This window comes from Microtus ochrogaster, unplaced genomic scaffold (genome assembly GCF_000317375.1).
Source record: "Microtus ochrogaster isolate Prairie Vole_2 unplaced genomic scaffold, MicOch1.0 UNK35, whole genome shotgun sequence".
Classification (NCBI taxonomy): domain Eukaryota; kingdom Metazoa; phylum Chordata; class Mammalia; order Rodentia; family Cricetidae; genus Microtus; species Microtus ochrogaster.
The window spans coordinates 1,432,980-1,446,149 of NW_004949133.1; the positions used below are offsets into that span (position 1 = coordinate 1,432,980).

Here is a 13,170-nt window from a genome sequence, read left to right on the forward strand (position 1 = left end):
GACCAGCCTGGTCTAAAGAGCTAGTTCCAGGACAGGCTCCAAAGCCACAGAGAAACCCTGTCTCGAAAAAAAAAGAAGAAGAAGCTAGAACTAAGGGGCCAAGCAGTGATTTAATTAATACAGTTTTTGTGTGATTATTTTGGGACTGAGCAGCAGGGACAAATAAGTGGGCTCCTACAACATAAGATTGCTTAACCCTTATAGATCTTTAGGTTAACTCCCTAAGTTTTTTTGATTCATTGTTTCATTACTGCTAAAATTAAGATTAGAATTTAAAAATTTCCAAAGGTATATCTAATATCTATCTATCTATCTATCTATCTATCTATCTATCTATCTATCTATCTATCTATCTATCTATCATCTAATCATCTCTCTGTTCTTGCACAGTACTTTAAGAAAAATACTACTTAATAAATTATTAAGAGAAAAAGGATTAAATGTTGGGCATTAAAATACCTATCTGAGCCATGTGCTAGTGGCACATGCCTTTAATACCAGCCCTTAGGAGGCAGAGGCAGAGATGGATCTTTGTGCCTAGGAGGACAGCCTGGTCTACAGAGCAAGTTCTAGAACAACCAAGATTCTAAGAGAAAACTTGTCTTTAAAAACCAAAAGGCAAAAGGCCAAACAAACAAAACCACAAAACCCACCAAACAAAAACAAACAAAACCCCACCTATCTGGTGGAATTAGGAGAGAGCTACAGAAGAGCCATAGCCATGTTGCAGATGGTAAAAAGTTAAAACAAAAAAATCACCTTGTTGATGGAACTGAGCAGAGTTAAGACATCATTTTTCTTCATGCTGACCTCTCTACGGCTTCGGGCTTCGAAGTCATACAGAGCTATGACTCTAGCTTCTCGACCAGCCTCATCCACTGGTGCTGCCTGCAGTTCCTGGAGTAAACAAACAAACCAGACGTCATCTACACACTCGAAGTCTTTTCCTGTACAGCTCACCAGTAGTGGGCAGTTCCCAGCCCCTCCCATGAGAGGGTAGCTGGAGTTCTGATGTGGCTGCTCAATCTGACATTGGTGATCCTCGGGGATGCTGCGCCACTGAAGCACCTATCAGAAAACTGGAAGATGGGAAAACACGGACACAATCACCAGTACATAGGCATGCTGTCAGAAGCACTGTTCCTTAGTGTAGAGGGGCAATAAATGACTGCTCTTTAATGGGAGGGGAATATGCTACTGTTCTTATTGGGAGGAGCAATATAATGTTCTTTAGTGGGAACAGCAATGTACAACTGTTCTTTAGTGGGAGGGACAATGTATTTCTCTGTGCAGATTCAAAAGGACCACACATGACCACATTTCAGAAGCCTGAGAACATGACAAACCCTCCTCACTTCCTACTTTCCCTTAATCTTCACTAACAGGTTTCCCCACCTGCTTGGTCTTGCATTCATTTTGTTAAGGAATCATGAAATTTTTACTTTAGAGATTTACAACCTGCTGCACAGAGAAATTGACAGAAATTTAAAAACTGTGAATATAAGCATAGCATATTATTAAAATGTCTCTATCTTTACAGAGATCACTCTGTTCCAGGATACATATTCTGTTTTAAATTCTGTTCAGTGTTGTTGTCTTGTGAGCATGTTCCCTGCGGGTTGATGTTAAAGGCGAATCTCCTGTTATAGATTCTTTGACTTATTGCCCCTTACCTGTTGCATTTCCTCATGATATATGACACATCTATCTGTCTATATCCAGGCACCCACTGGGTACAGCCAGGTAAGGGGGCAAGCAGGAGTGCTGTAAACCTATGTTGACTTACCATGCTCAGTGTGTGTAGTCTGAGCGTGTGAACTCTCAGTCTCTCCTTAGAATAATTCCATATCCATGTATATATGGAATATGTATTTCTCTTTTCCTTGTACACAGCAAGCTGTTTTTATTATTTAGTTAATTCCAAGCTTATCACTTTTGATCACCTCTTTCATCCCATTTCTCACATATACTTGAATGGCCTGTGTTGTTGAGCATCAATTCTCATGGATTATAGGCTATAAAATAGCCTTTCCATATCTTGATTATAAAACAATATTCTTTTCCTGGCACTTACGTTCCATGTGAACAGAGGTTCTTTTCTACTGTGGTCCCATTTTCATTTTCTGCTTAGGCATGTATTACATAGGCTTTAAAAATACCCCCTAACAAACTAATTTTCTAATATGATTATTTTAATCAAAACCTGCATCTTTATATTTAATAACTCTTGATGTTTAAATAAATGCTAAGTCACAAAGCAAGGAGATTAAGAGGATGCAAATGAAAGGCACGGATAAAGGAGATCAAAAGGAGTGAAAGAAAAAATCAAGATGTATATTGACCAAACTTCATAGTTACTGAAAAGTTCTTTTGGCATATATCTTTAGAGATGCTACACAGAGTTTAGAATTCTTACCTAAAATAATTACAGACCTAGTATTTTCTTTGCCATTCTTTCCTGACTTGTTGAAAGGGAAAAAATAAAAGAGGAGTAAGCAAGAGAATTCCTTTTCATCATAGTAAGAAGAGAATTGCTTTACATATATAGTAAGAAAATTCCTTTACATCTATAGTGAAAAGCGAACTCCTTTACATCTATAGTTAGAAGAGAATTCCTTTCCATCTACAGTGAGGGAAGTGGCTACCATCAGAACCTAGCACTTCTTACCTGGCAGGCTTGTGCCTGATCCCTTAGAGCTGTTATGCTGTTCCCAAATGCATTGAGATCCACCAGGAAGGCCTCATGCTTCTTGAGGAGGGCCTGAATTTTTTGATGGAAAAATAATTAGAGCAAATATCAGAGAAACAGCAAGATTGCCAGGGAGGTGCTTCCACTACTATTATTTGTTAATGGATTATGTGATTGGGTTACTTACTTACTTCTATACTAGAAAACTCCTTTTCATATAGCATTTGCAAGACTCAAGGAAATTGCAGCAAACAAATGAATAACAATTTCAATGTATTTGATCAAGTCAAAATTAACTAAGACTTACACACTTTTTAACCAAGACATATCACAATGGTGACAGGGTGCAACTGTGGACAATAATATATGGGTAATGTTACTTTGCAGGACTCATATCAGAAAACCTTAAAACACACACTGTTTCTAAGGCTAATGAAGTCTATAAAGGCTTTCTATATGACACTGAACAAATCATAGTGGCATATGTAAGATGGACAGAAAGTAATTTATGATCCTTTAGATTCTTCCTATCCCAACTTGTCTGTCTGAATTCATTTCAATAAAGAAATTCATATTTCCATTTTAAAGGACTAGTTAACTTACAGAAGTTCAAGGTGACTTTGAAAAGTTCAGAATAGAACCAAGACAGGTGTAGATCTTTGATCACAGACTTTGGACTTAGGTACTCTTTATAGGATCTATAAATTTCTATGACATTAGGGAAAAATGTGATGTTCTTTTGGTATCTTTGCTAACTTTGGGTATATCACAGCAGATCAAGGCAAAAGGAAAATAATCGCTGCCGAAACATCAGATAATCTAGCATTTGATGGAATTTGATGAGCTTTCACTAAACCATGGCCATTTCACCCCTCCTTACCCCAGCTGCTTCCTCATCAGCTCCATAGTTTTTGTTGTCTACGATTGGTTCTTTCTCCTTAATCCATGCTTCTGCTTCATGTAGATCCGCCAGGTACTGTTGGAGTTGGACATTGGCCTTGAGATCATTCTCCCGTCTAACAGCTCGTGCATGGAGAGACTCCATATTTTTGTTCAAGCTCTCAACCCTAGATGCTATGTCTTCTGCAGCAAAGTGTCCTATGGAGTAGGTACAGATATAGTGAGTATGACCCTCGTTCACAGCTGCCATGTTCTAATCCTCATCAAACCTTGGAGAAAAGAAAATAGGCAAGGTGATGCTGAAGTTAGTCAGGATCACAATAGAATTTCTGGAAGCTGGGATGTCTTATAGGTGGTGCATCGATGTATGTATGTGATGGGGAGTGAGTAGGTATGAGCTGACAAATACAGACACTAAAACTTGCGCGAGTGCTGCAAGACTCAGCATGAAAACCATTTCTTCTCTAGATTCAGCAGAAGGACTAGCAGATCTCCACTCTCCTTTAAAAGTAGAAAACAGGTCAATAGGGTAAGTATAATTATTTTTAAAGCATTAATAAAAGAAAAGGAAAAAGCGGAGACATTTCCTAAGGATATAGCTTATACCCTGAATCATTTGGAGATTCTTTCCTAGGACACTAATCTAAGCTAAACCTGAGTTGTTAAGATAGAGAATGGGAAATTCAAGAACATGTGAGAAAGAGAACACAAGAGATAAGGTCTTCACAGAGTCGTGGCTTCAAAGACATTCAGGTCCATTTGGATGTTGGATTGATGCCTCATTTGTACACATGCAAAGAGATGATGAAAAATGATTCAAAGGCAGACAAAACACCATCCTTAGGACTCATCTAAATCTGCAGAGAGTTAAAACTAGGACCCGATAAACAGAAAGGATAAACACAAAGTAGGGCCATTGGAACAGTATTGTAGCATTAGATTATCTCTGAAATAGTCCAATAATACAATCGGTCTGAGGAATGACAATGAAGACCCAAGAAGTGCTATGACTATCAAACTGAAAAAACAACTATGAATGATAAAGAGGAAAGTTTAAGGACTTTGGAAAAGAAGATTCATGGCAGACAGTGGACAACATCAGATTTCAGATCAGAAACTGTGAATCTGAGGGGAGAGTACTTGCATCTTTAAGGAAGCTACTTTGACATGTAATGAAAATACACTTGAAAAAAGGAATGTAAAATAAATTAAGATAGTCATATGAACAGAAGCAAAGGGATTTATGGTTAGCTGCAAGGACCGACAGAGGAAGCTCATCACGAAGGGAAGAAAGCAGTACAGATAGTAATCCCAACGAGCACAAAGAAACAAAGAACCGCAGAAGCGGTAAATATATGGAGAGAACTTTTGTATTTCTCAATGTTATTCAAAGATAATTGAAATCTAAAGTAAAAATGATGTTAAAACATTGAAAGATTTATGATGTAGCAAAATTAAAATGCATAATAGTAGGAAAAAGAGAGAAAGGGAAGAACGCACTAAAGGATGTTTTATTACAAATGAAATGCTATACTATCTGAGGTTAAATGTCATAAATTAAAATATGTATTTTAAACCCTAGAATAATAGCTCCCTGTGTTTTGCTCTCAGAATATCTATAAAAACTTAAACAATGTGTAGTACCCCTAATAAGCTGCCATATATAGGATTATATTTACCAGTAGTTACCATACAAGAGGGTAAACATGAAATTTTGAGGTAAAAACTAATTAAAAGACAAACCAAATGATTACATTGAAAACATGAATAGATTTCAGAAAAAGTAATATTTCTGGGAACAAAGATGGGTATTTCATTTTGTAGAAATAACAATTGATCAAAAGGACAAATACCTCAGCTATATTTGCATATACTAGTAAGCTTTCAAACATTCTAAAACAAAATTGATGATCTTATAATAAGAAATAGAAAAATATCAACACCTGTAGTCAGAGAATTAGAGAAACAAAAATTTACTGTCCATGGAAAGATATAATTAAAAGACAAACAAATGATTAAACAACAAAAAAGGAAAATAAATTTCATTGGTTTATATAACTTAGTTCACAACTGAAAATTTTCAGCAAAATTTAATTCAACCTAAACTTTTTAAAACTAGGTACTAATAATTGATTAGTTAACAGAGAGAAAATATTTTAGTGTAACCTGGATTGCTTGTCCATACCTGGCATAAGATGCTCAAATCTAACATTTTATTTAGAGAGTAGAGCTTTCTACGTATGGACAATAAGCACAAAAAAAGTTTCATAAAAAGAGAAATTTAAAGGGATGACCTTTCTACTATATTCATATAATGAGAAGCAAGGCTTTTAGATATTTGGAAAGCCTTACATAGGGAAGAGTCTTGTGTTTTATAAGATTTTGAAACATAGATTTGAATTCTGTGTCTTCTCCAAAGAAGCGCATTGATAATTAGACTAAACTTGATTTATTTTAATGATTTTGGATTTACAGTAGTGAAGATTTAATAATGAGTTTGAACATCTTCTGCTACAGCAGGATTATAAAAAAAAAACATAATGTATACTGCTTTGTCACAAACACTGCAAGGGAATTTCTTCATTAAATTGGAAAGTGATGTAATCTAGTCTTAAACTCACTTTAGGTACTAAGATTATCTAAACTTCTTTCCAAAGTCTACCATAGTGGAGTGTGGGCAAATCAGTCAGCGTCACACGTACCTTCCTCTACCATTTTGTTCCCCCTCTCTGTTATCACTCGAATGCGTGGCTCATGGCTAGAAATGTCTGCCAAGATGATTTCATGTCTGTTCAGAAGATTCTTGGCTGCAACCAAATCCTTGCCTACAGAGAAAAATAATTCAAGGTTTAATATTGTCCTTGTGAATGGACCTTACTCATAATACATGTTTTATCTGTTGCCCAGTAGTAATATCACACAAATATGACCACTGAGAATTTAATCCATCTCTACCATCCCTGCATACTCAACATGTTTAAACCCTCTAATTTCCAGACTCTCTTTCCTGTAGTTGGAACTAAGATACTCTCCAGACACTATCCATGCTATTTCTGAAGGTTTTGTAGACAAATCTCTCTATGGCCTTTCATTGAAGCTCCCAGTATATCTGATAAAGTTGTGTAATATTTGTGCGTGCTTTTTCTTGTACATCAAGGAAACTATCCTGGAAGTTACACTTATGAATTAATAAGTTCTAAAGTATAAAACAATTGTACAGCTATATTTCACTTTTGAATCTTTGTGGTTGGTCACATAGTTCTTAAAGGATCACCAATAACCCAGACAAACACATTCACTACTTCAAGCATTAATCATTACTTCTCAGAAAAGAAGTATCAACAAATAAATTTTAGCTCAATCTTTAGAAAGCTAAGCACCCCAGATCTTCCTACAGGACTGAATTCATGTCATGGTCCATGGCTATCTTATAAGGCAAATTTGTTGACACAATTTTTAAGTATTAAAGCTTGCTGGAGGCCAGAAAAAAATTCATGAGTTTGGTGTGAAAGAACCAAGAGGAACCTTCTATCCCCTCACTGTTGGATCTTGTTCTCTCAACCTGGAGACCTTGGTCCTTTCCTGCCTGCTCAGTCTGATGATGCAGAACTGACCGAGTTGGGTGGAAGCTGCTGAGGGCTCGGTCTCCTGGATCCAGGCCTCCTCATCTTCTGAGTCCCTGCAAATCTGCTGTAACTTGAGTAGGTCTATGAGTTTCTTCTTCCTGGTGGTCAGCGGCTCTTTCAGAGCTTCAAAGCGGGTCACCAAAGACTCCTGCCTTGCACGTATGTTCCCAGAGTCGGGATGACCTATTTCTTCAAAATGTGCAGCCATGTCTGTGAGGGTATCCACTTGATTCTGATGGAGAAAACAATGTGTGTTAGGAAATTACAGAATTTGTTAAGAATTAGATGAGATTTCCATGTGTTGAATATCCCTGTGATATTTTTTTAAAAGTACTGGTAAGATCTCTTGGATGGAGAATATCAGAATAGGAAGCTCTTAGTTATACGCGATAGTTAGTATTGATACAGAGTAATGTGAGATTAGCTACAATTGAGCAAATGCAAAGTAGATGTCAAGGGTGTCTAAAACATCCTAGGATTCTAGACTGAGAGAGTGGTGTGATATTTAGAAGAGTTAATAATTGCTTACGCTAGTCATCAGTTTCCAGTATGACTTGCTCTGAAGAATGAGAGGACTCAGGAGGTACGGGGGAGAGGCAGTTTGCCAACTAAATTTTTGAAAAATATCCTTTGGTTTCCTGATCACTTAATAGGAATAATAATAATTACAGATTATAAATATCTGCTGAGTATATGTTCGGTTTTCTACAATTAGCAGAAAGCTAAAAACGAACCTGACGAGCGGCCACAGCTGACTCAAGAAGGCTGTGTTTCCTCAGGAGATTCTGCACATCTGCCAGGCCTTTCCCATAATCCTCAGAGGTAACCTGCCACTCCATGTCCTCTAGCCAGTTCTTCAAGTCTTCTGCGTTGTTATCAAACTGCAGCAGCTGGTTAGCTTCATACAGCTCGGTCCCTAGGGGAGGACATCGGGCGGAAGACACAGAAAACTAAGGCTTTTTCTCTGCGCAATGTAATACCCATCCCTCAGCTTAAGGAGGAATATATTTGGATATTCCAAAGAGAAAAAATAAGAGAACCATCTCACATTGCACTATAGAAGAAGCCATCATATGTTGGAATTCTGGTGGTTTTTGGTTTTAAATACAGACTTGCTAACAAAGCACAAACGATAAGTTACATTCTCTGGTGAATGTAGTTCTACTTGCTAGTTGTCAACTCTTTTGAGTATTTTCAAGTGCCATTTGGTAAACAGTGTACAGACCCTTCTTTGGATGAGATTTAAATTCAGACATCATATTTGCTCAGTCATGGAGCTGGTATGTGTGAAATTCTGAGGTTGTTTGTAGTATGGCTGGCCTTGTAATTAGTGAATGTCTTTCATTGCATGCCATGATTCATCATTTTATTTTCTAGAATACCTTGGTGATTCCCATTATGTTTGGCCAATTCTTTGTTCTATTACCTTGTAGCTATCTGCATTATTATTCTTCAAAGCAATTATTATGTCTTCCACTGTGAAAAGTAGCCATGACATCTTATTATTAAGGAAGATTATATTTTTCCCTTAATCAGGATGACATCCCCAAAAATCAATATGACTTCTTCTATACCCTTTTCTGTACCCAGGTCAAAATCCTGTCATAAAAAGGATTATTGTCATAAAAAGTACCAATAACATACCAACAGAGAAAACATCACTTGTAAAAATTACTGACAGAAAAAAGCTTAATTTCCAAATATAAGAGGCAAGATAAAAATAGGTGAGAGATATGTATTTAAAAACTTATAATAGGGTCTGATCAGTTTTCATAGGCAAAAAAGAAGCATTTTATAAAACACTATAAGAACAAAATACATAGAACCATTGGGTGTGATACAAATAATCTTTTCATTTCTAAACTATTAATATCCATTTTAACATTTTATATTATGACCCATTTATAATCTAGTTTATATAATCAAAATATGCTAAAAGTAACTCTAGTATACTAGGGTTAGATACAAAGCCAATACTGAGTTCGTGGCTTTCAATATTTCAACATTTATGTAAGAAAAAAATCTAGGAGAAAGTTGAACGAAAAAAGAAGTTTCAATGACAACAAAACTCCAATTTAAATAAAGGAAGCATTTAAAAATTAAATATATAATGTGATATATTGAGACTAGATTTTAAATGTTGATGATCACATGACACAGGGAAGCAAATGGCTAGGGTCCCATTTCAAACAGTTCACCAAACAACAAGGTAAGGACAGAATTAGTAGATTTTATAATTTAAGAATTTAATTATCTTTTATCCAAACCTTTGTTTCTAACCTTTTTGTGCTGTTGCCTCCAACAACTCCTTCCAGAGGTTGGCAACCTCATTCATGCGAGCAGCCACAGCTTCAGAGGCGTAGTGACCATTCTCAATCATCTCCTGGCCAGTTTTCTCCAGGTTGTTGAGCATAATCCTATTAGCTGCCAGTTCCTCTTCAAAGTCCAATTGCTTCTGAACCCTGCTCTTCAAGTTCTGCACATCCTGAGAAAAGACAAGAAAATCAAGGATATCATTGCTTGAGGAAGGAGGGACAGAGAGTTTTAGGAAAACCAGAACTAGATGATGAGATGCTATAAAAATCAAGGTGGAACTGAACTGGAAGATTATCTCATGTTCACCATCTTTCACTGCACCAGAAGGTACCAATCAGGCTAATAGAGAGAAGGCACTGACGGTCTTACTCAGCTATGAATCCCACTACAAATAACACTAACCTGCAAGATAAATGTTCCTAATAGTGAACTAGAGGGAGGACTACCATAGGGGCAAACAACTACTCTCTGTTTAGACCTGAAGATTATTCTCCCAAAAGGAACTCACATTTGGTGCTGTAAAGCTAATCAAAAGCTCATGGCAGAGGGAGTCTCAGTCCCTAGGTGTATATTTAGTATTCTTGTAAATTGCTATGGTGTCAAACTGTCTTGATATAAATATACATTAGACATACATATATCTATATATACTTATGTTTATACCTGTAGACAAATGTTACTCCCAGCCTTAATCAGAGAAGCATATCTGTGCAATAAATGATGGTAAATGTAGATATAGATAGTTATTGAAGATGTGGATAACAAAGAAATTTTGAGAGCTTAGCCCTAAACTGCCTATAAGGCTCAGGGACCATCTCAAAAGAGAAAGTAGAAAGAATATATGAACTGAAGGATAGGGAGAGGGGCTGTGAAATGCTGGGCATGACACAACCAATGCAGCCATGATCTGACAGAAAGTGTGACTGATTGTAATGGGGCTGCATTAAACAGAGCCAATCAACAATCAGTCACAGATCAGCAGGAACATATGAGGCCTTACCCTTCACTGCTTAACTATTGGATACTGATGGGTCCTAGGGGAAGATTATTTATTGTCTTCAGTAGTTCATCTAGCGAAGAGTTCACTAGTCTCCAATGAATACATAGTTCCAAATCCGTGTTCACACAGATGATCCAGGTTAATAAACTCAGTGGCACATGTCTGTATGTGTGTGCATGTGCACATACATGTACACACACACAAACACACACACACATATCTAAGGAACATAAACCTCCAACCAAACTCACAAACACAAAAGCAACAACAAAAAATTTTACAAATGTAGAAAAGGAGTTTGTAGGGGAAACAGGTGGACTAATAGTGGTAGGAGAAAGATAAGGAAGGGTGGAAGTTATAATAATAAAATAAGGAAAATGCATTTTATCCATCTATGAATTGTTGAAGAACAAATTCAATAAAAGTTATTTAATTACATATGTGAGTGAAAGCATGCATGACACAACCCTAAGGAAGAGAAATCAGCAGCCCAAAGATTCCCCAGCTACTTTCACAGTCACAGAAACTAAGACTACAGGTCAAAATTTCCAGCCTAGGTGGCACTTGAGAGTCCAAATGCTTTCAATCTTTGTGGTAACATGCTCTAAATAACTAGCTATCTTTGGACACATTCCAGTTCAGAAGCTGTCTTCTTCATTTCTGCAATAAAGGGTTCGTTCCTTCTAGTCACAGAGCTGAGGTCATAAGTCTGCATTACCCAAATGCTTAAGTTACTTCTGAGCTGACTTTATCTTAAATTATTACAAATGAGAGAGGTGTGGAGAGAAGCAGAAGGTATACTAGAGGAACTATGAGCATCGAAGTAAGGAGCATCCCTGTCCCTCATCCTGTTAAGGACACTAGAAGGAGGTCCAGGTGAGAAAAGAGAAAGAAATATGGTATGAGATAAACCAGAATCCTGACCTTTGGATTTTATCTAAGTGTGTTGAAGGAGGCTGTTTGGTCGCTTGTTCATTTCCTGGCCACCCAGACCCCCAAAATAATCACACAGAAACTGTATTAATTAAATCACTGCTTAGCCCATTAGCTCTAGCTTCATATTGGCTAACTCTTACATATTAATTCTACTCATTTCTATTAATCTGCGTATGGCCATGTGGCTGTGGTTTACCGACTAAAGTTCCAGCATCTGTCTCCAGCTGGGCTACATGGTGTGTCTCTCTGATCAACCTTCTTTCTCCCAGAATTCTGTTTAGTTTTCCTCTACCTAACTCTGTTCCCCTATAGCTCCTCTATAGGCCCAAAACAGGTTCTTTATGAATTAACCAAAATAAAACCAACACATAAACAGAAGGACCTCCCACACCATAAGTGTACATTTCCAGGGAGCCATCACTTTTTTTTTCAAGCTCCGTTTGTCGTTTGTAAATGAAAAGTCAGTTGCCTTTGGCTCTAACCTACAGTCTATGAAACAAACTGTCAATATGTATAAACAAGGTTGAACAAATCTCCCTACCTTGTAATCTTCATCATCAGCCAATTTTTTCTTCTTATTGATCCAAGTCTTTAGGTCATCCGAGTCTTGGTACAGTTGTTGGAGAAGCAGGGAATCTACCAGCAATTTTCGTCGAGTGGCAGCCCTTTCACGCAGAGCGTCTCGCCTGGCCAGTAGCTGAAAAGCACACACACGCACACACACACACACACACACACACACACACACACACCCTTTAATCTGTGAACAAGCTCACAGTCAACAAAAGCATACATAGAAACATGAGATTATTGCCCACCACCCAGACTATCTTTCCCCCAAAGCTTTTCTGGATCCCAGTGCCCAAGCAAAATATTGCTAGTTTTGGTCAATTTGTACAAACTAGAGTTATTAGAGTCATCTGGGAAGTTCCAACTTTAGGAATTACCTCTATAAGACTGACCCTGTGGGCATATTTGTAAAGTCATTTTCTTGATTAATAATTCATGTGCCTATTGTGGGCAGGGCCACCCTTGGTCAAGTGATCTTCAGTGTTGTAAATAAGCGGGCTGAGCAAGCCATAAAGAGTAAGTGAGTAAGAAGCATTCTCCAATGATCTCTGCTTCTGTTCCTGCCTCCAGGTTCCTACCTTGGGTTTCCTTTCCAGTGCACTGTAACTTGAAAACCTAATAAACCCTTTCCTCCCCTAAGTTGCTTTTTGTCACCGTTTCATTGCAGCATCAGAGAAGGACAGACAGACAAAGGCTCTGGGCCTTGGGCATACCCCATCACGAATAGTAGCAATGTTCTCAGAGTCATAGTGGTCATTGTTGATAAGCTTGGTTGCAGTCTCATCCAAGGTCTGGAAAAAGAATACATTGACTTTTCCTCAGCAACACCTAAATGAGTGGCCCCAGTTTGAGTATCCCTTTAAGATAAAGAATACCAATGAGTAAGTCCAACAAGCTTACAGTCAGAAGGCCTGGAACTTAGTGGTGAATTCTGATACACCTGTACTTCCAAATGTATACTTAGGCTTGATGATAATTTTTTCTGCACTTAATTTTACCAGTCTATGTTAAAGTACATGAATTCAGACATTACTGTAAGTAAACACAGAAGAAGGTACTCCCAAGGATAGAGCCAATATCATTTTCTTTTTTTTCTTTTTTTAATTTATTTATTTATTAAAGATTTCTGTCTC

General features: G+C 37.4%; 1 protein-coding gene across 1 annotated transcript in view; it reads right to left on the minus strand.

The window, feature by feature from the left end:
- The window catches only part of Spta1 (spectrin alpha, erythrocytic 1), a 71,097-nt gene that overhangs the window by 40,715 nt on the left and 17,212 nt on the right, over positions 1-13,170 (minus strand). The window contains exons 13-21 of the mRNA XM_005368593.3: positions 12,751-12,828; positions 12,009-12,164; positions 9,496-9,700; positions 7,950-8,131; positions 7,204-7,447; positions 6,292-6,414; positions 3,570-3,787; positions 2,669-2,761; positions 760-897 (exon numbers count right to left, since the gene is read on the minus strand). Coding sequence (XP_005368650.1) covers positions 760-897; positions 2,669-2,761; positions 3,570-3,787; positions 6,292-6,414; positions 7,204-7,447; positions 7,950-8,131; positions 9,496-9,700; positions 12,009-12,164; positions 12,751-12,828 — 1,437 coding nt within the window. The remainder of the gene's footprint in view (positions 1-759; positions 898-2,668; positions 2,762-3,569; positions 3,788-6,291; positions 6,415-7,203; positions 7,448-7,949; positions 8,132-9,495; positions 9,701-12,008; positions 12,165-12,750; positions 12,829-13,170) is intronic.